Source organism: Chelmon rostratus, chromosome 20, assembly GCF_017976325.1.
Source record: "Chelmon rostratus isolate fCheRos1 chromosome 20, fCheRos1.pri, whole genome shotgun sequence".
In the NCBI taxonomy this organism is placed as follows: Eukaryota; Metazoa; Chordata; class Actinopteri; order Chaetodontiformes; family Chaetodontidae; genus Chelmon; species Chelmon rostratus.
This window is the reverse complement of record NC_055677.1, coordinates 19,900,829-19,920,006: the sequence shown is the minus strand read 5'-3', so window position 1 is coordinate 19,920,006 and position 19,178 is coordinate 19,900,829. Positions and strand designations below refer to the sequence as shown.

The following is a 19,178-nucleotide window of genomic DNA, read 5'->3' as shown; positions in this document are numbered from 1 at the left end:
ATTCACACACCATCCCATCATTTCAAAACAAGAGCATAAGTCACAATCCTTGTACTCTAATGTAGCCCATTCTAAAGCATTAATGTATGAAAATCTACTGAAACTCTCTTCAGTCTGTCTGTGGATGATATTAAATGTATGAAACAGTGGAAGTGATTCAATGTGATCAAAACAGAGAATCAGGTGCACACACAAACACTAATGTGTTTTCACACGGCGGTACGTCCACACATCGCATACGTCTGCGTGCATTTGAATGTAAATCCATACAGGATCCACACTGGCCTCTGGAGTGTCACATTCTGTGGTGAGACTGGCCACGATTTCTAAAGGCTGCCCTGACACTCCCACCACTCCCTCTGCCAGCCGGGGGGAGGACTGTCACTACCAAGTCAGGACTTCACTCTCTTCACTTTCTCCTTGCAAAGTGGCATTCATCAGTGCCTGCTGGCAGCTCAAAGACAAAGGTAAGGCCCTGTCATCACTTCTTCACTGCATGAGCTGTTATCCAGAAGAGGGTCTGCCTTATCACAGGGCCAGCTGTTTGCTCTAGCTGTTCAGGCTGAGATCATGTTTTCTGATGTATCTACGGTACTATCAATGTCAAAGTGATGCTAAACAGAGAAGAAGATATATATGTTCTTCTCCGTGGTTGTTTGACAGTTAGATGGTTGTTTTTCCTTCTACCACTTCATCTGCAGCTCTATATATGTATATATATGGTATACATGTAAGTTTTTGTCACTGCTGTTTTTTAAGTCTGCATTTTCCAAACTCGATGTTAGCATGGCATGAGTTTGGTTTGGCCACAAGTGACCAGCCATCAGGACAATGAGAAGACAAGCTAAATATACAGTATAACTGCATACATCCACCTCTGTGATTATGGGTCAGCGAGGTCCTCTGCCTTAGCGCAAGGCACCAGTCTCTCTCTCTCTCTCTGTGTCTGTGTCTCTTGGCATTTCAAAGTTATGCTGTTCGCTAAGTCTGCAGCCTGAAATAACCCGCCAACCAATTTACTGCATGTACAACGACTGAATGAACCCAAAATGACGGAGAAGGTGTGTGGGACGGTGTTCGAGATAGACAAGGGATAAGGCAGCAATTACATACAAAGATCATTTCATTGGTGATGTGATGTCTCTAAAGTATAGTCTTCAGAGGCAGTCCTCCATTATCTGTCATCGAGAGGTTTTACGTGACAGCTAAAATGCTTTGGTCACTGCAGTTATTTTTGCTTTGAATGGGAATTATTCATGCCTGTAAATACCTTAAAGCAAGGCCATGTGCGTCAGTTCTGAAAGACGAAGTAACACAATCTTCTTCATACGAAGGAAAAGCTTGCTCTGCTGTGACCCAGAGCTTATGGTGGCTAACGTTAGGAAACATACGATAGATATCACTGGAGGATTTAAGTGACATGACCGAGTCACTCCTCTGACCTGCTGAGCTGCCGTCACATTTGAATTCACAGCAGAAGTGGTCTCATGACACTTTCCATATAGAGCAGGTCAAGATCATGCACTTTAGTAATTAAAAAGAGCTCCAATCCAAACACAGACTCAGGTGACCAGGTGTCCAGATAAATGTGAGGCCATCCAGAATAACAAGCAGTTGTCCCAAATCCTGAATCTTGTCCTGTTTGTCCCAAAAATTAGACTAAACCCGAGTTTTGATTAGTTGTACCCTAATAAAACATTAATAAGTGCTCTTTGTGAAACGTTCTGTTGGTGTTGACCACAGACGGGCACTGTTCCAGCTCTCCATTTGCTACAGCAGGGCATTAAAATGTGAGAATCCATAGCCTACATGAATTATGGCTGTTCAGATGTGTCCAGCAGTGCTGCAGGCAGGCAGCTATACGGAGAAGTACTCACACTGATGAAATGATTCAAATAAAATGAAATGTACATAAACATATGAACATAGATGATTCATTTCAGAACTGAGTTTTGACTTTGACATGTTTTACGTTTCATTGTCACTGAATGTATTGCACTGGAGGCCACGCCCACTGTGGCCACGTAACCACACCCACCTCCAACTCCCCTGTCATGAGTTTTACCCACTCTCATATGGCCATCCTCGCTCAACCGATGGAAAATTGTGTCAAAAAACGTGATGGAAACATGGTGTTTCCATTTACTGCATGAAATAAGCGCGAAAAGTCACACTCTCCTAATCGCTCCACACAAATCTGATGCTTCTCGTCTCTTTGGTGATGAGTCACGTTAAATCACGTCATTCATGTGCATCATGATTTATTCAGTCTGTTTCCATTGCACCTGCAACTTCTCCACCTCAACCAAGCGTAAAAAAACTTTTTTGTGACATTTCAACTAAATTTCGTTTTTTTTAATTGATGGTGTTTCTGCTGCTATTCATCACTGCATTTTCAATTTGTGCATGAAAACAGGTTGATAGAAGCACAATTATTGTCAAACATTTTCCAAAGCATACGTTACTGATTTTTAATGCATCGTACCACCTCATTACCCTTATTTTTGTTAGTTATATCAGCTTTGCATAATAATAAATGTAGGGCCTTGTGATTCAATCTCCACACTCAACTGTATGATATGATGATATATGCAAACTGATTGTCATACCATAGTGCAATGATGGAAAGCAGTATTCAAACTGTATAAAATAATACACATCATTCTTCAGAAAATGACCAGTTGTTATGTAAAATACCTGTAAGTCGCAGTAAACAATGAACATGCAAAAACACTGGTCTCTAAAGACAGCATCTAATTAAATTTCACTGCAGTACTTCACATAATTGAAAACATAATATCCTGCCAGACCCGCATCTCAGTTTATTGCAATGAGAGAATGATGTTCTCAGCCTTCAGTCAGAAATGTACTGGATTCTTGCACGCCAGGAATATACGGCAGTAGTGGAATTGCTCGCTGCAGTCATCTCTGTTTCATAAACCAGCCAAAGGCGCTGAGCAATCCCAGCATCTGTGCACAAGGAATGTTCTGTGACGCTTAAGCCAGCGGAGGCGGTTGATGTGGCTGGTATACTGCACTTCTGGTTTGCCAAATGTAGAGTGAGGTTCGGAGGAATTCAGGTTCACTACCCACCTATCCACACTGTGTGTCTGTAATGACTAACATGCTTCAACATGAAAGAGCGCGACACTGAGGAGAGGATGTATAGATGGATCTAAGGGAGGAAAAAAAAAAGCGAGTGTATTTTTGAGAGTCCTGGTAGACACTTTTAGAAATAGTGAAAACATTTGAAACATTTTCCAGTGGCATACTGTCTCAGTGTCATTCACTGTGGCCTCAGAGTCTTCAGGTTTGAAATGGAAATCAAAGAAAATCATGAGATGAAAATGAAAATGATCCTCAGGAGTAGAACTATAGTCCTCCTGGTCTTGCTCTGATACCTGAGCATACCTGTGTTGGCACAGGGACCAGGCTGGCTTGATTTACAACATCCACAGAACATAAGGGAGAGTATGTTTGGAGCTGAGACAACTCAGCAACATAAGTCAAGTTTCCACCCAAGTCAGTGCCAATGTTATCCGAATTTCCAGCGAACAGAAAATGTGAATGAACGTTTCCTTCCACTACAGTTATGTGAATAACTGGTTGGTGGAGAAACAGATGGGTGGTGTTCAACCAATGCAGACGAAGGCGGTGTAGTGAGATAGCCTTAGACACATGAAAGCATAGTGAAAAATGTCATAGAAAATGATTTCTGTTTGTTTCATATATAATGTGAGGAACGTTACAGTCTCCTCATCACTCCACTCACATCAGATGTTTTGCCCCTCCAGTGGAGAGGAAGCATCAGTGGATGTTAGGACACATGCTTCATATACGTCATCATCTATTTACAAAGTCTCTTTACATTGCGCAATGTTGCGTTTTTTAATGTGCATTGTTTCCTTCAGATTGGACTGAAATGCACTCACTGAAGCTCTGCTCATTGTAAATGAACATCCTGAATCTGCCATCGCTATAGTTAAGGTTTTCTTTGCACAAAAACACCTTGGTTAGTGTTAAGAAAAGATTGAGTCACACACCTACTCCTGATGAGGTTTTGTTGACACTTTCATCCATTCACTGTAAACACAGTTCATATTTAGGCATTTGAACAGTGACTAGTTGTGTAGCAGCAGGGCCCAAGATGACGAAATGTATGGGATTAACTGTTTTCTTATTATAGACAGACAGACAGACAGACAGACAGACAGATAGATAGATAGATAGATAGATACTTTATTAATCTCCAAAGAGAAATTTACAGTTCCAGCAGCTCAAAGGGTGGAAACACAAGGGCATGTAAAATAAGACAATGGACAAAAAGTACAAAATGCAAAGACCATTTATAAACCAGGAGACAAAAATACAAGTGGTGAGATAAATATATAGAACTAAGCTTTATAAATAAACATCTGGCGGTTAAATATGAGCACAGTAGTGCAGTTGTGCAAAATGACAGTGTGAAAAATGACAGTGTCCACAAGACAAATGAATGGAAGGATGCAGTTTTTTGAATGGGGAAACAAAAATTGCAAATGTGTATGTGTGGACGACTGGATTCAAACTGAAGGTGGATGTTTATTATGTAGATCAGCAGGTTTGAAGTCCAAACTGATATCAGAGCAGCTGTCTTCACTGATGTGCAGTGACATGTCTGCCTGTGCGAGATTCCAAAACACCTTTTAACTGCAGACATTTACACCTGGTATTAACATGTGATCTGTATCGTACGCTATCTGGATAATGGCCTCTGATCCAAGGTCCTGAACCCTGACAACTGGTATGAAATGTGTTCTCATTATCCCGATTGTGCCCGCATTGCGATCGGATCTCAATATGCAAGTTAGTTAAGTGGGACGTGCCAGAAAGACAAGGCAAGGCGAGACTTGACGGCTAACGTACCTGGGGCTTTTGCCAGGCTTTTTGAGTTAATGTGAAGATCTGGAATTGGGTGACTTTTCAACCTTTGGGTGACCACCGCCAAATATGGTCTGGCTGATCCAATCGCAATGCTCTGTTCTACATGCATTTACACGTTGCATTAGCACACATTTTTCCTCGTCCTGATAACAGATAACATATGCAGATACAAATGTATTTGCATGCCTGGTGTAAATGGGGTCTGACTGATCTGATGCCATTCCTATCACAATGACTTAATTCAGACTTAGCATGAACGTGTGCTTTTCATTATGCAGATATGATATCCTTATACGGGTCGCATGTTAATGCCAGGTGTAAATGGGGTCTATGTCTTGTATTTGCAGGAAAAGTACAGGTGTTGCATATGATAATAATGGCCCTGTTCCATTTAGCTGTGCCAGTGAACCACACCAATGAGCCAGTACACACAACACCAAAAACTGTGTACACCGTGGCACTGTCATTCTCTTCTGTGTACATGAAGAGAATGACAATAACGTCAGCCTTGAAAATCCTAAAATGACTGCAGCCATCCAAAATGTTATTAGCCACACCTACGTTTGACAGTTTAAAATATCTGCTGAAAGAAAGGTTTGTGACATAGATTTTTTGGCTATATAATTTCAAGTGTTCACTGGTGTTTTCTACTTTAAGGCTAAAAAACAAATTCTATATACTTGCTTTAATATTTATTTTTGTTCACCCCTTTAAAATAACATATGGTCTGTTTTGCAACATCTTAACTTTCTTCTTGTCCTAAATGGTATCCTACATTCAGTAGTGGTCCCCACTGGTAGTGGTCAGAGCTGCATATTGATTCCACTGTAACCTGCACTGGAACATCTCTGTTATTGATTCCAGGAGCTGTTAAAACCACAGTGGGTTATCCAGTGAGCACATTTTACAACATGTAACATTAAAAAGCCTGCACCCACAGAGGTGTTTTCACATATTCCTGCTGATTAGACTGCTGCTCCGGGTGAAGGCGGACAGAGCTTGCTGGAATTGTGCGAGGTCTCCAAATACGTGAACCAATAATGAAAAAGGTTTAGTCTCTCACTCTAACAGGTGCAACTAAGCCAACAGGAGGGTCAGAGATATTAATCAAGCATGGCCTGAACACACACACCTGTCTTCAGGAGAGGTCTCATCAAGCACAAGTGGGTAAAGTTAGGTACTGTAACAAGGATGAGAGAGAGAGTGACATGACAAAGGGAGGGAGATCACTTCAAGAAGGCAACAAACAGGAAATACACATCACCAGCTGTTTGTGCCAAAAAGAAGGAAACAGAAAATGAAAGGGTTTGCAGAAAGCAGTCACCATATTTTCATGAGCATGACCTGTAGCTTACAGCAAGAATGTTTTGTTGGTTTTGGATCAATTAAAAGGGCAAGCTCATTTCCTGTCAATCTAAATTCATCGTCAATAATCACAATCATCGCAACACTGTTCAAGGGGTTACGAGGTGACGTTTACAATTCACTGTGAGCAATTGGCCCACATGACCCATACAGTCAACATGTGGGACCCATGGTATGAACACATACCGCTCCAGTATAATGCACACAGTCCACAGTCAGTCCATGCGGGGGCCTGGGGCCTTACAGTTTGCCCATTTCAAGCCCATGGCCCACTTATTACGCATGTTGGCCATATCTAATTCATATAGGATACACGTTTGCATGCCGACTGGGCACTGAGACACTGGGATTCCTTTATTCAGTAACTTTGCTAGTTAGTGTTATAAATGATTTTTTCATACGCAGGCAGTAATGTAAAAATATGATGTATTAGCTATATCAGTTACAGAATACTGGCCATGTTCACTGCACTTTTTACTAGCAGGAAGCTGCACTGAACAGATTAAGTTTTATTCATTTTGTTTCTTCGGTTATTTTAATTGTAGACTTTGCACATTGCAATGTTTTTTTTATACTGTTAACCAATCGGGGGTAAAAACAAACTAAAAACAAAGGCAGAGCTGGAAGCGCCTTGGTGTAATATGATGCTATAATAGCAAGTCAAACAAGAGAGACAGAGAGCAAAGTAGAGGGCTACGGGGGCTGGGAGGAGACTTCGTAAAAGAAAGGTTGTAGTAGCTGTACTTTCTTCAGCTGACTGATCCTCCCCTGTCTTTAAAGCCTCTGCCAGCACACAGCAGCCCGCTCTGCCATGTTTATATTTCTGTTTTCCCATCCCGGCATAGTGCTCACGTTGTTATTTTCTCGGACCCAGCCTTGTGGTCGGTGGAACCATGTTTGCGCTGCAAAATGAACACCGAAAACGCACTACTGGGCCATATGTTGCATGGCACAACGTGAAAACTCCCAGAGGCATTTCACAGGGAAGAGGGAAAAAATTGTGGGGACAGAGGAGAGGAAAAGAGAGGTGTGGTGATATGACAAGGTTTTCAAATGTCAGTTTGCAGAAACATATACATGTATAAGTGCTGTATGTGTTATAATCTGTGTGTATTGGTATTCAGTTTCAAACATATACACACACAACATTTCAAGTCCTCAGACAAGCTTTAGTACAAGTGTAGTTGGTTGTTGTGATTGGTATTGAAGTAGTCTTTATTCTTTATTGCAATAAAACTTTAAGAGTAATGTGTAATGTGTTTTGGCGGCCATTGTTGTTGTAGTCCTCGCCTTACCATGTGAATACAGTACACACTGACATCACTGTCACAGGTGCAAGGTGTGGTTACAAGTTCTACAAAGTCTATTTTAGAGCACACAAATGCAACAGATTGGATACGTTGGCAAGAAGAAGTTCGATGATCAATTACTCTTTATCTCCTGGACCAATACTTCCAGCAACTAAGGAGCCTGTAGAAATTAATAAGAAAAAACTGAGGATGTAAAGGCAGAATTAAAAGTCCCTTTTGCAGATTTCTGTTTGCATTTCAACATCTGAGGAAACATGAACATTTTTATCTCACTTACATTAGACTGAGTAAGTCAAACAACATGTTACATTACACAGTACATGCTCACTGTATGAATGGATCAAGCATTCATTTGCGTTCGTCCACTCAGAAACTTTTCTGCCATGATAACTACAAAAATGGCTCCTGTGGTGGAATCAGGTCATAAGTTGCCCTACTGGCCCCTAGAGGACATAGTATGTATTACACACATGTCAACCGAAATGTGGGAATGAGCTAACTAAAGCCACATGGTGCTGCTATTTGGAGAGCCTTGCCATCAGTGGAGCTAATGCGTGTAAATTCTGTCTTGAGGGTGGAACTATGGGTCACTAGAATAAAGAGTTTATCTCCTTGGGAAGGTGAATGTGTTTAATTAATTCAAATTCATTAGAGGAATCATCATCTGGGGGTCAGGAATATCTACAGAAATATTAATACAATCTGGCCTTTACTTAGATATATTGTCATGGACTTAAGTATAGGTCGGCTAGAAATTTTGGCCTGATAGGGGCTGGGGAAAAGGTCAGGAGTTGTTTTCATTGTTGAAATCCCTGTTGTTTTCAACATTAATTTAGCCAGGTTGGACTTGACCGAGGTGGCCGCTCTCCTATGAAGTCATGTTGCTGTGGTCAGCATGGAGCGCGATATTGCTACTGACCCCGCTAGAGGCTGTAGAGGAGGACGACGTCCGAGCAGGTCGGGATGACTCCATTATATTCCTCTGTCATACTGAGCTCAACAAAGTGTAAAAACACAAGCAAGTAGCAACACCTACTTACCCGTAGGACTGTTTTGTTACTGTCTGTAATGTAGATTCTAGCAGTGTTACATATATATATACATACAGTTGATATATTTGTATTTTAAGAGATTTCTCTTTGACCAGCTCTTTGTGTGTGTGTGTGTGTGTGTGTGTGTGTAGGCTGCAGCACAGCTGTAAATGATCTGGTCTACATTGTTGATGGCTCGTGGAGCGTTGGCTTCTCTGACTTCGACACGGCCAAGCAGTGGCTCATCAATATCACCAGCCAATTTGACATCAGCTCCCACTACACACAGGTATCATACGCCACGTTTTACTGCACACACTGAGCATAGATAGAGTGACTCAGAGTGTGATTTCCTTTCGCAATCAGCAGGAGTCTCATTACTGTCATCCGATTATTTTCTCCTGTCAAATCAAGAACGCTGTCTATCTGTGATACAAACTACATAATTCCAGCATTTTACACAGAGCATCTGTGCATCTGCACTCCAGCTGCATGCGTGTTGTTTGTGTCCACTGTAGGTGGCTGTCATCCAGTACAGCGACACTCCTCGTCTGGAGATTCCTCTGGGGAAACACCAAGGTGGAGAATGGCTCATCCAGGCCATACGGAGCATCACCTACCTGGGTGGAAACACACAGGCAGGACAGCACGTTTTCTCCTTATAACTCTATCAGTCCTAATACGCACGCAGGCATTATGAGAATATAACATGTAACAACATTCTTATCACACCGCACATTCATATTGAATACATTTACATGCACATACACATCAAAATAATCATATTAACTAGATGCACATTTAAATGCGTCCACTGACTGGAGAGTGTTTAGCAGAAATAGCTTTCTACATTTTAAACATTTGCCTATTCTGTCGAGTTTGCTACAGTATTTATTTACTCCTGTTAGCACAATCACCAAGTTAGTATTTGAGTGACTTTTCACCGGAAACAGAAGCAGTTGAGAAACGTCGATACGCATTAACCTCATCGGAATAAGATAGATAAGATAAAAACTTTATTAATCCCATGCCAGGGAATTTACAGACAGCAAAGAATAAAAGAGAAACGTAGAAATTTTATTGTGGAAAAAATTTACAGAGGGTGACAAATTAATGTTGTAAAAACACAAATACAGAATACAGAGTTCATGACCATGGAACCCCAAAGTGTTAAAGGATAACTTTCGTTTTTTACAACCTGGACCTTATTAGTAGCATTGAATACGACCATTTACTCACCCAGACAACTTTGGTGGCATTTGGAGTTGTTTTGAAGAAATTAGCCACAGAAGAGCGGCGCGTATATCCGTGTAATGCGAGTAATCGGGGCACCCGTGCGTAGCCTCTATAAACGCATAATCTGCAGCGAAACTCGTTCATATTCCAATATTTTGTTATGATATGCTGGTGCTAGTTTAGCTGTAGTTTGGCACAGCTATGGTTCGTTATTGCGTCTTCGTAGCCGACCGCCGCAGAGTCAGCTGTGTTGTGGCTGGCTGCTCGCTGGGCGCGGTGTTCGGTAATGACATCATCCACGTCAGAGGTTGTTGTCTAGAGACGCCGGATGTTGATAACATGCCACCACGGGCTCAGAGGGGAATAGCACCAGCATATCATAACAAAATATTGGAATATGAACGTTATGCGTTATATAGAGGCTGCGCATGGATACCCCGGGTACTATACGGATATACGCGCTGCTCCTCTGGGGCTAATTTCTTCAAAACAACTCCAAATGCCACCAAAGTTGTCTGGGTGAGTAAATGGGCATATTTAATGCTAGAAATAAGGTCCAGGTTGTAAAAAACCAAAGTTATCCTTTAAATAAACAATTATGAAATAAATAAAAACATGAATACATTGCATGATATATATAAATGAAACAGTAAGTTGTTTAAGAAATGAAACAATTGAACAGTGTTACTGTTAGCATAGAAACAATGTAAACAGCAGTACCGAGCATTAGCTTTTAATGCAGTTACCTCTGCGGCATTTCAAATCTCCGAGAAACACACACAATTGAGTGGAGGGCAACAATGCAGACACACTCTACTGCTGCTCTGACCAACAGGCGCTAGCTATCGTTGCTAACGCTGGCTCTTCACTTTGATGCTCAGTAATAATCCAAGCTCCTAAGCCAGTTAGCCACAAGCTAGTTAGCTAGCTAGATAGGTAGCATGAGCAAACTTGATAAGCTAAGGCTTAAACGCTGAAGTGTTTACGGGACTGTGCCACTTTAACGTTACTGTGTTTATTTACAGCAGCAGCCACTAGTTAGGTAAATTACAATGACTTTAGCATTGGTATTGCTGTAGCTAACAGGAGCTAACTTGTGAAATCTACTTACCTGAAAGTAAGTTTAAGAAGCTGAACGGTGGAAGGACAGTGAGAAGACCACTGTCACAAAAAGAGACACTATGATATAAAATGTGACATTATGAAAAGAAAAAGAAAACAAAAACTGAGAAAAATGCCAATAAGAAATAACATTTTTTGACCAAAAAAAAGCTAATGTCTATAATGAAAATGAATGGTGAAGTAACTTACACAATAACAAAAAAGAAGAAAAAAAGAATAATGAGTTGCGTTTTAATAATTTCTTTAATTAATGTATGTATTTTACACAATTATATATCTATATATAATTGCATATTCACATTATCATTGATGTATTTTTATGTACTCTCATACACGACCTGGTCGCTGCACCAATGACTCCTGCTGCTTAATCGAGAAACCTGCGTTGCAGTTGAGTACTGGAAGAATGAAACAGCCTTTAATCCTAAAATGTACTGTAAAAACTTTCACTACTTCCAGGACTCCATCCAAAAAAAGCTAGAAACTAATAAAGTCCAGCGGGCTGAGGGTGTTATGGAGAGGCAGGCCACACTTCGGCTGGTTAGATGTTGGCGACATACAGTCATCAAAGGTGCATCTGCACACAGCAACACCACAAGTGCAGAAATGGTCAAAAAGCATGAAGACACACTTGGCTTGGTTGCTTTTCTTTATGTCACATACACTTGTAGAACAGAAACTCATATCTATCCTGATGAACTCCACAGTCTGCAGCTTGTCTGCTGTATCCTGTTGTAATTTGTTTGTAGCTATTGACTCATTCTTCCCATGGAGATTTAGAAAAGCTTATGTGTTTATATAATTTAATTTGAGATCGTGTGCACTCTTTTGTGATGTAGCTGTCAATGGCTGTGAATACCAGTTCACAGCATCATGGCATTTTTCATTCACTCCAGCGCGTCATCATTGCTTTCCTTCTGTTTTGCAGACTGGCAGAGCCATTAAGTTTGCTGTGGACCATGTGTTCCCCTCCTCCCAAAGAGCCAGCCAGGTCAAGAATCGCATCGCTGTGGTGGTTACTGATGGCAAATCTCAGGATGACGTGGTAAATGTCAGTTTGCCCCGTTCAAGTGCTTCAGTAAGACCAATTCAAATTTATTTGGGTGGCCCTGAATCATAGTGGCAGTGTCAAGGGGCTTCAGAACTATTACAGTCTGGAATGACAGGAACTCCCCTATCCATAGCACCTCAACAAGGAAACACTCTGGCATGGCGTATCATAGCATGGGCATTTATATGTCAGCTGTTGGCTGTTAAAATGTTTACTGTATTTTTGTGATACTGTTCTTCCTGCATAAACCCTCTGCCTACATGGAAAGCCTCTTGATGATTGGAGCCTGACTTTCACCACAGACGGCCTTTGTTTCTTTAGGTGGATGCCAGTATGGAGGCGCGAGCTCAGGGCATTACAGTGTTCGCTGTTGGAGTTGGCAGCGAGATCACCACCTCAGAGCTTGTATCCATCGCCAATAAACCATCATCCACCTATGTCCTGTATGCCGAGGATTACACCACCATCGACCGTATCCGAGACTCCATGGAGCAAAAGCTCTGTGAAGGTCAGAATATCTAGCTTATCTTCTTGGCTTGTCTATCAGTAATTTTCTCAGTCCTTGCTGAAATGCATCTTGGGAGTGGTAGTTTACTTATGTACACAGGCTTGTTCCATTTGATCAAATAACCAGACATTGAACACCATTCATAATCTTCTGTACTGATGATTGAACTGGGAGACTCTCATGCTGATTCAGTCCAGTGTTTCAACTGCGAGTCACAGAACAATGAATGGGACTTTTATTTCTGGGACCAGGAGTGCCCAAAGTAGCTTCTCCCATTTCACAACTCTATTAGTTTCCTTACGTTGTGACTGACCCAGCTTATGTTGGCAGAATTGTTGACAGGTGGCATTTTGCACGTCAAACCTCACTGGTTTTGGCGGGAGTCTCCTTCTCCTTCGTTATTCACAGCTGACTACAGAGGGAAATGTGAAATGGGTCCAACAGCTACCTTAACAATATTATAAGACAACACAATGTCATGGCTGTGTGTCTGTTTGATTTAGGTGACGCTCCTCTGCCCACAGCCTGCAGAACAGCAACAAAAAGCTAACAGTTTTAATCAAATATTTTCAATAACCATGTTACCATGTAAGTCACTTTTATTTATATAGCCAATATCACAAACAAAAGTTTGCCACACGTGGGACTTTGAGATGTAGCTTGTGTCAGGGTGGTTGGGGACTTAAGGGAGACTATGAGGGGAACTAGGGGTGAATTTGAGGGTTGAACCCAGGTGCGGACACAACGGGAAGCATGGATTAACAACACGCAACACAACGAGACAAGACTAGGACAACACAACTCACTAACACACAGGGCAAGACTATGGATAATACAATAAAAGGAAAACTCAATCAGGACATGAACACAAACCAAGGGATAGGCTAGATTGTAATTAATAAATTTATTGAGACAACGAAAACCTACAACTAAGGAAACTAATTAACACACTCAATAAACACAACGGCATGGATGGAACAGGGACAGCACAAGAGCTAACTTAGAACAAGACTACTAAAGACACAAAGACTAGCAACAGGAGGTAACATAGAACATGACAAAACTAAAACACTATGGCTACAAAACTAGAAAACCAAAAACGCTCCTTAAGGAGGAAAACACAAAAGGCTATGAAACGGACTGACCAACTGAAAGAACTAGATAAGAAAAACTGGCAACTCAAAATACACTCCTGAAAACAGAGAGACAAGAATCTAAATAACAAAATTAAACAAAATCACTCTTTATCGAGGAGAACAAATCGGCAAGGCTATAACTATGAAAGGAAAATGGAAACTAGATTATTAAGGTTACAAACAAATATCAGGAAAGGACTATGGGTTGGAAACTCAACTAACAAGGGAAACGCAGACAACACAAGGATGGTGGAGCACTAACATAAAACAAGGCCTAAACAGGAACAAAGACAAGAACAAGACAAGAAACAAACTTACGGGAACTGTGACAAACAAAGGACAGAGATAAACCAAGGAGACAATCACACAATCCACGGCACAGACATGAACAAAGAAAAACAACAAAGAACACTCACTTACAGGCTAGGGCTATATCAAGGAATCATGGGCTACAAGAATACATGGGCTTGGCAAGAGACATAGACAAGGTAGTGTTGACGACGACCCGACAAGGACAAAGGGGAAGACACAGACTTAAATACACTAGGGAGGAACACTAATGAGACACAGGTGAAACACATCAGACAATCACATAGGAGGGAAAACACAGGAAGTAAAGTAGCACAAAGACACATGACATGAACCTTCAAAATAAAACAGGAAGTAACCGAAACCAGGCAAAGACAGGACACAATGGGAAACTTAACCAATGTACAAACACAATGTGGCAAGACAATACAAAAACTCTTACATAAAATGTGGCATGACTAAAGACTAAGACATTAGGAATACACAGAGTAGAACAGAGAAATGAACATGAACAAAGAAAACACTAAACAAAACCCGGCGTGCATGGCACGGGTCATGACAGCTTGTTAGCTTGGATCAACCAGTTGTCATTTCTCATTGGAAAAGGCAACACAGAGGAGAAGGATGAGTAGAAGAAAGCAGAGCCAACGACAGACATTTTGACATGTGATAGCAAAAAAGGAAGTTTCATTAATAATATTATTAATTGCTGCTTCTTTTTTTTTTTATCTTTGCCTGTGCCATTGTCTTGTTTTGTACGTTATGGCTCCCTGTTGAACTGAACCATTGTTGATGTTATTACCTGCCCCTGTGCTTTTCCTGGAAACAGTGGATATATTATACAGTATTGTCGTATGAGATCCAGTGAATTCCACTTACCCATTTTAAACCCCAAAAATGCACAGGTTGTTCTTGCATATCTATTTAGAGGTCAGTTTAGCCGTCTGAATGAGTGACCCCATTCCTTTCTAGAGTCTGTGTGTCCAACACGAATCCCGGTGGCATCTCGTGATGAGAAAGGCTTTGAGCTGATGTTAGGCATGAACATTCAGACGAAAGCCAAAAAAATCCCCGGCTCTCTGACTTCCGAGGCCGCCTACGCTCTGACAGCCTCCACAGACATCACTGAGAATACCAGGTAGAACACTAAAAATCCATTGCTTTTCACATTTTGTGCATTTCATTTTTCATCTGTTGCTTATATTTAGGTATTTTTCCTTATCTTTATACTAGGGAGATTTTCCCAGAGGGCCTCCCTCCATCCTATGTGTTCGTCGCCACTCTGCGTCTAAAGGGGTCTTCTAGCAAGCTGACCTTTGACCTTTGGAGGGTGTTGTCTAAGGATAAGAATATCCAGGCTGCAGTGACACTAAGTGGGAAGGACAAAAGTGTCATCTTCACCACCACCAGTATGACAGAAAAGGAGCAGAGAGTCAACTTTAAAAGCGGCTTTGAGGTTGGTATTATGATTAAGTACATTAAGGAGCGGTAGGGATACGACTAGTCGTCTTGCACAGCTGGATGTGTGGAAAACGTAATAAATAAATGAGATGTAATGAAAAATAGTAGCATGAATAAATATAGACAAAACATATAACTTAACAATTAACTTAAATTAGCTCATTATTGTTATGAGACTGGCTGTTCCCTCATTCAGACCGGAGCAATTGCAATCACTTTGTTTTATTCCTATGTATTGTAATGTAGTGCTGCACAAGAAATTCAACCAAACCAAAATGAATGACATATGCATATGAAACAAAAGTGTGCCCCTGAATCTCATTACATCTCGCTTATTGATAAGCCAGTGGTCTGTAGTGGCACAGAGAACTGGAATTCTTCTTCTGGCTACTGAAATTTTACAGTTTTCAGGACCGATTTATGGATTTTGTTGTTGACATGAAAGCCTGAAGATGAGATAATTAAAATGATTCAGATTTGTTTTCTTTACTTTTGGACTTTTTCTAGTGTTGTTTGAAATGTATTCGCAGCATCTAGCACGACTGAATGTGAATAAAAGCTTGGTATCCCAACATATTAGCTAACATCAGCTCATCAATAACTTAATAAACTGAGATGGTGTAACAAGGCTCATTGCAGTGAGAGTCTTTCTGCCCTGCCCTCTAGTGGTCAAAGGCCACTTGATTCAGCTTTAAGAAAAACTAGTTAATGCAGCTGCTTAGACTTGCACCATTAAATTATATGAACAATAGATATCACAACAGTGTATATTGGTTAATATAAAGAGGGAACTGTGATGTGCTGCTGTTATTTTCCTGCCCCTGAAAGAATATATTGTTGCCAGAGTGCACTCCGTCCCCTCCGGTATCAGCTTTCCCTTCGTGTTGTAGCTGTGAATGACCCACACTGGGATGATTCGCAGAGAGCCAAACTAGCAGCTATTTGAATATCATTCCCTGTTCAGGTCAATAGACAGCTGAGCTGCTGTTGTAATGTGATGGAGGGAGACTCAAAGAAAACATGTCCCTCTCTAAACCACTGTATTTCCCCAGTGGAAACTAGTTGGTGGATGTGTAGTTCTTGGAGCGGATGCCTCTGTTTCCATGGCAGCATAAGGTAATAATACATCCAGTTGGACACGCCAGGTTGTTTTTTCCAAAAGGCACCCACCACCCTCCATCCTAGCACACACCTAGTCTGTGGAGCAGAGCAGCTTCGTAATTATGTTCAATTTGTGTTTGCACATGTTTGATTTGATTTGGTTTGATGTGGCACAAGGTGGAAGCCTGTGATTTGTCATTTGGAAAGGATGGCTGTGGCTGAGCCCGCCACAAACAATAGCTGCTCTGTTTCTCTCTCGCACTGGATGGTCTGAGCTGTTAGGAAGAGGATTGTGATGGAAAAAGGAAGGAGTTTGGTCTTAATGTTTCGCTGGCATGACCCTTTAAGGAGCAATTAGGGAACACAGATTTTTGGCCTCAATGACAAAATTTGATTGGATGAAACACACACACACACACACACACAACCACACACACACACACACACACACACACACACACACACACACACACACACTTCATAAGACTTTGAACAAATGGAGGGCTGAGTGAAAGAAGATTTGACAATTTTATAATTGTTTTCACATCCCGTTTTTCTCATGACTCAACGCTTGAACAAAGTTATTTCTGCTGCTTCTCATTATGAACAAACTCTCAGTAAACGTATCTTTATATTTGAGATAAGATCGCCGTATTCATGGAATTCACTTGTGCCTCCTGTCAGACTCTGTATGATGGAAAGTGGCATCAGCTCAAGCTCCTTGTGAGACCGCGCCAGCTCACCAGTTTCCTCGACGATCAAACGATCCAAGAAGTCATGCTGGAACCGGTGGAGCCCATTTACATCAATGGGGAGACACAGTTGGCTAAGAGGCCAGGAACAGACGTAACTGTCCCTGTGAGTAATAATGCCCTAAAAACCCAGGATCGTCCTTTAATACACAGTGAAACAGTGCAGAAGATCGCTGTGTCTGGCTCAGGAAAGCAAAAATATTAGCTGATTTGTGAAAACCGAGTCAAATGCATACTGATAAGAGCGGCCACAAATCTAAAACAAATGCACTATTATGGCTACTCATAATGATGATATTTATAAAGCACCTTTCATGAAAAAATGCTTAACCATTATCATTCATTTTTACTTTATGTTTCTCTTTATTTAATGTTAATAAGTAATAAGAAGAATACAGTAAAGACAAATCAAAACTATAGCTAAATACATTAATAGACTTATTGTTACTTTTCCTTTAAGATGCAATAAGATAGTAAAAAAAACATCTTAGTTTGTTTTACTCTTTTATTTATCTTCAGTAGCTCATTTTATTTTTCAACTCCTTTGTTTTCCTTTTTGCCACCCCAAACAGTATTTTTCCATTTTCCTCACTACATTTGCATTTTGATTCTCGTTTTGTTCAGGTGGAGATTCAGAAGCTGCGTCTGTACTGTGATCCTCATCAGAGTGAGAGAGAAACAGCCTGTGAGATCTACTCTGTGGTAAGACCTCTGCTCTCATCTGTATCTCCTGTAATCTACGCTGCAAAGGTTGCATTTTGTACCGTACGTGGTGACATACCATAACAACAACATTATTTTTTCTTTTGTCTCCTCTCTCATGCTACACAGGATGATGAAAGGGTAAGTGCACTTCCTGTCCTGTTCAAAGTATTTAGCCACCGGGGTAATTTTAAGATAATGACATCACAGTTAATTAGATAACACATAGTGGAAATCACTGGCTATGTTCAGAACTCATGCTATGAAATCCTATTCTCTACAGGGGCTTTTTATTCAAACCTTAATGTAAATGAAGCTTTTAAATGCCTAAATGTCACCACTCCACCTAATGAGCAAGCTATGAGTGTGTTTTCTATTGCAGACGTTAGTGTGTTTGTGTTTCCTCAGTGTCCTCTGAATCGAACAGCCACAGCAGAAGAAGAAGAGGAAGAAGACTGCAACTGTGTGGTAGGACCACCAGGGCAGCGTGGCCTGCCAGGACGCATGGTAATGTACACACACACACACACACACACACACACGAGCACAGCTATGCACACACACACATTGCTTCATCCTGTCAGATTCACAGGAGAAGAACTAGAAGGACTCTAACGCATTGGAGTGACTCTCACAGAGAGGGCTTTTTCAGTCTCTGCAGGTGCACTGCTGCTTTGCCATGTGGCGTACCCCAGGGATCAGCCTTGGGACCCATTTTATTCTCCAAGTACATGCTGTTACAAGGACAGATTATCAGTAACTTTGGCATCATCCTTGTATCTGTGCACTGATGACAACCAGTTGTATTTTTCATTTAAAACTTTTTAGGAAAATGATAATAATTATTTTTAACTTCACTATTGCTGCTCCACTGTAACCAAACGTCCTTTGACCAGCCCCGCCCCTGTTTCTGTCATCCCGGCCACTGTGAAGGCTTGCCCAGGCAATGCAGCCATCACTTCAATCTAATGGTTGTCAATTAGTCAGAAGTATTGATTATTGCTATTTATTAACAAATCTTCAGAGAAGTTGTTGCATGCTATTTTAGAAGTTATGTGGCTAACTGAATAATCCTGCTTGGTGCAATACCCCCACCTGGACTCTAGTTTCTGGACGGCAGGTGTCTGTCTGATGGACAGTGACCATTTCCCATGAATAGTGTGTTCAATTT

General features: G+C 41.1%; 1 protein-coding gene across 1 annotated transcript in view; it reads left to right on the top strand.

Annotated features, from left to right (window-relative positions):
* The first annotated feature begins 346 nt into the window (after positions 1-346).
* The window catches only part of si:dkey-225n22.4 (collagen alpha-1(XXI) chain), a 69,116-nt gene continuing 50,284 nt past the window's right edge, over positions 347-19,178 (top strand). Inside the window, exons 1-12 of the mRNA XM_041961665.1 lie at positions 347-467; positions 8,435-8,555; positions 8,782-8,918; positions 9,148-9,267; positions 11,916-12,032; positions 12,360-12,546; positions 14,964-15,129; positions 15,225-15,447; positions 17,238-17,411; positions 17,930-18,007; positions 18,137-18,148; positions 18,416-18,514. Of these exons, the coding sequence (XP_041817599.1) occupies positions 8,477-8,555; positions 8,782-8,918; positions 9,148-9,267; positions 11,916-12,032; positions 12,360-12,546; positions 14,964-15,129; positions 15,225-15,447; positions 17,238-17,411; positions 17,930-18,007; positions 18,137-18,148; positions 18,416-18,514 (1,392 nt within the window). The 5' untranslated portion in view covers positions 347-467; positions 8,435-8,476. The remainder of the gene's footprint in view (positions 468-8,434; positions 8,556-8,781; positions 8,919-9,147; positions 9,268-11,915; positions 12,033-12,359; positions 12,547-14,963; positions 15,130-15,224; positions 15,448-17,237; positions 17,412-17,929; positions 18,008-18,136; positions 18,149-18,415; positions 18,515-19,178) is intronic.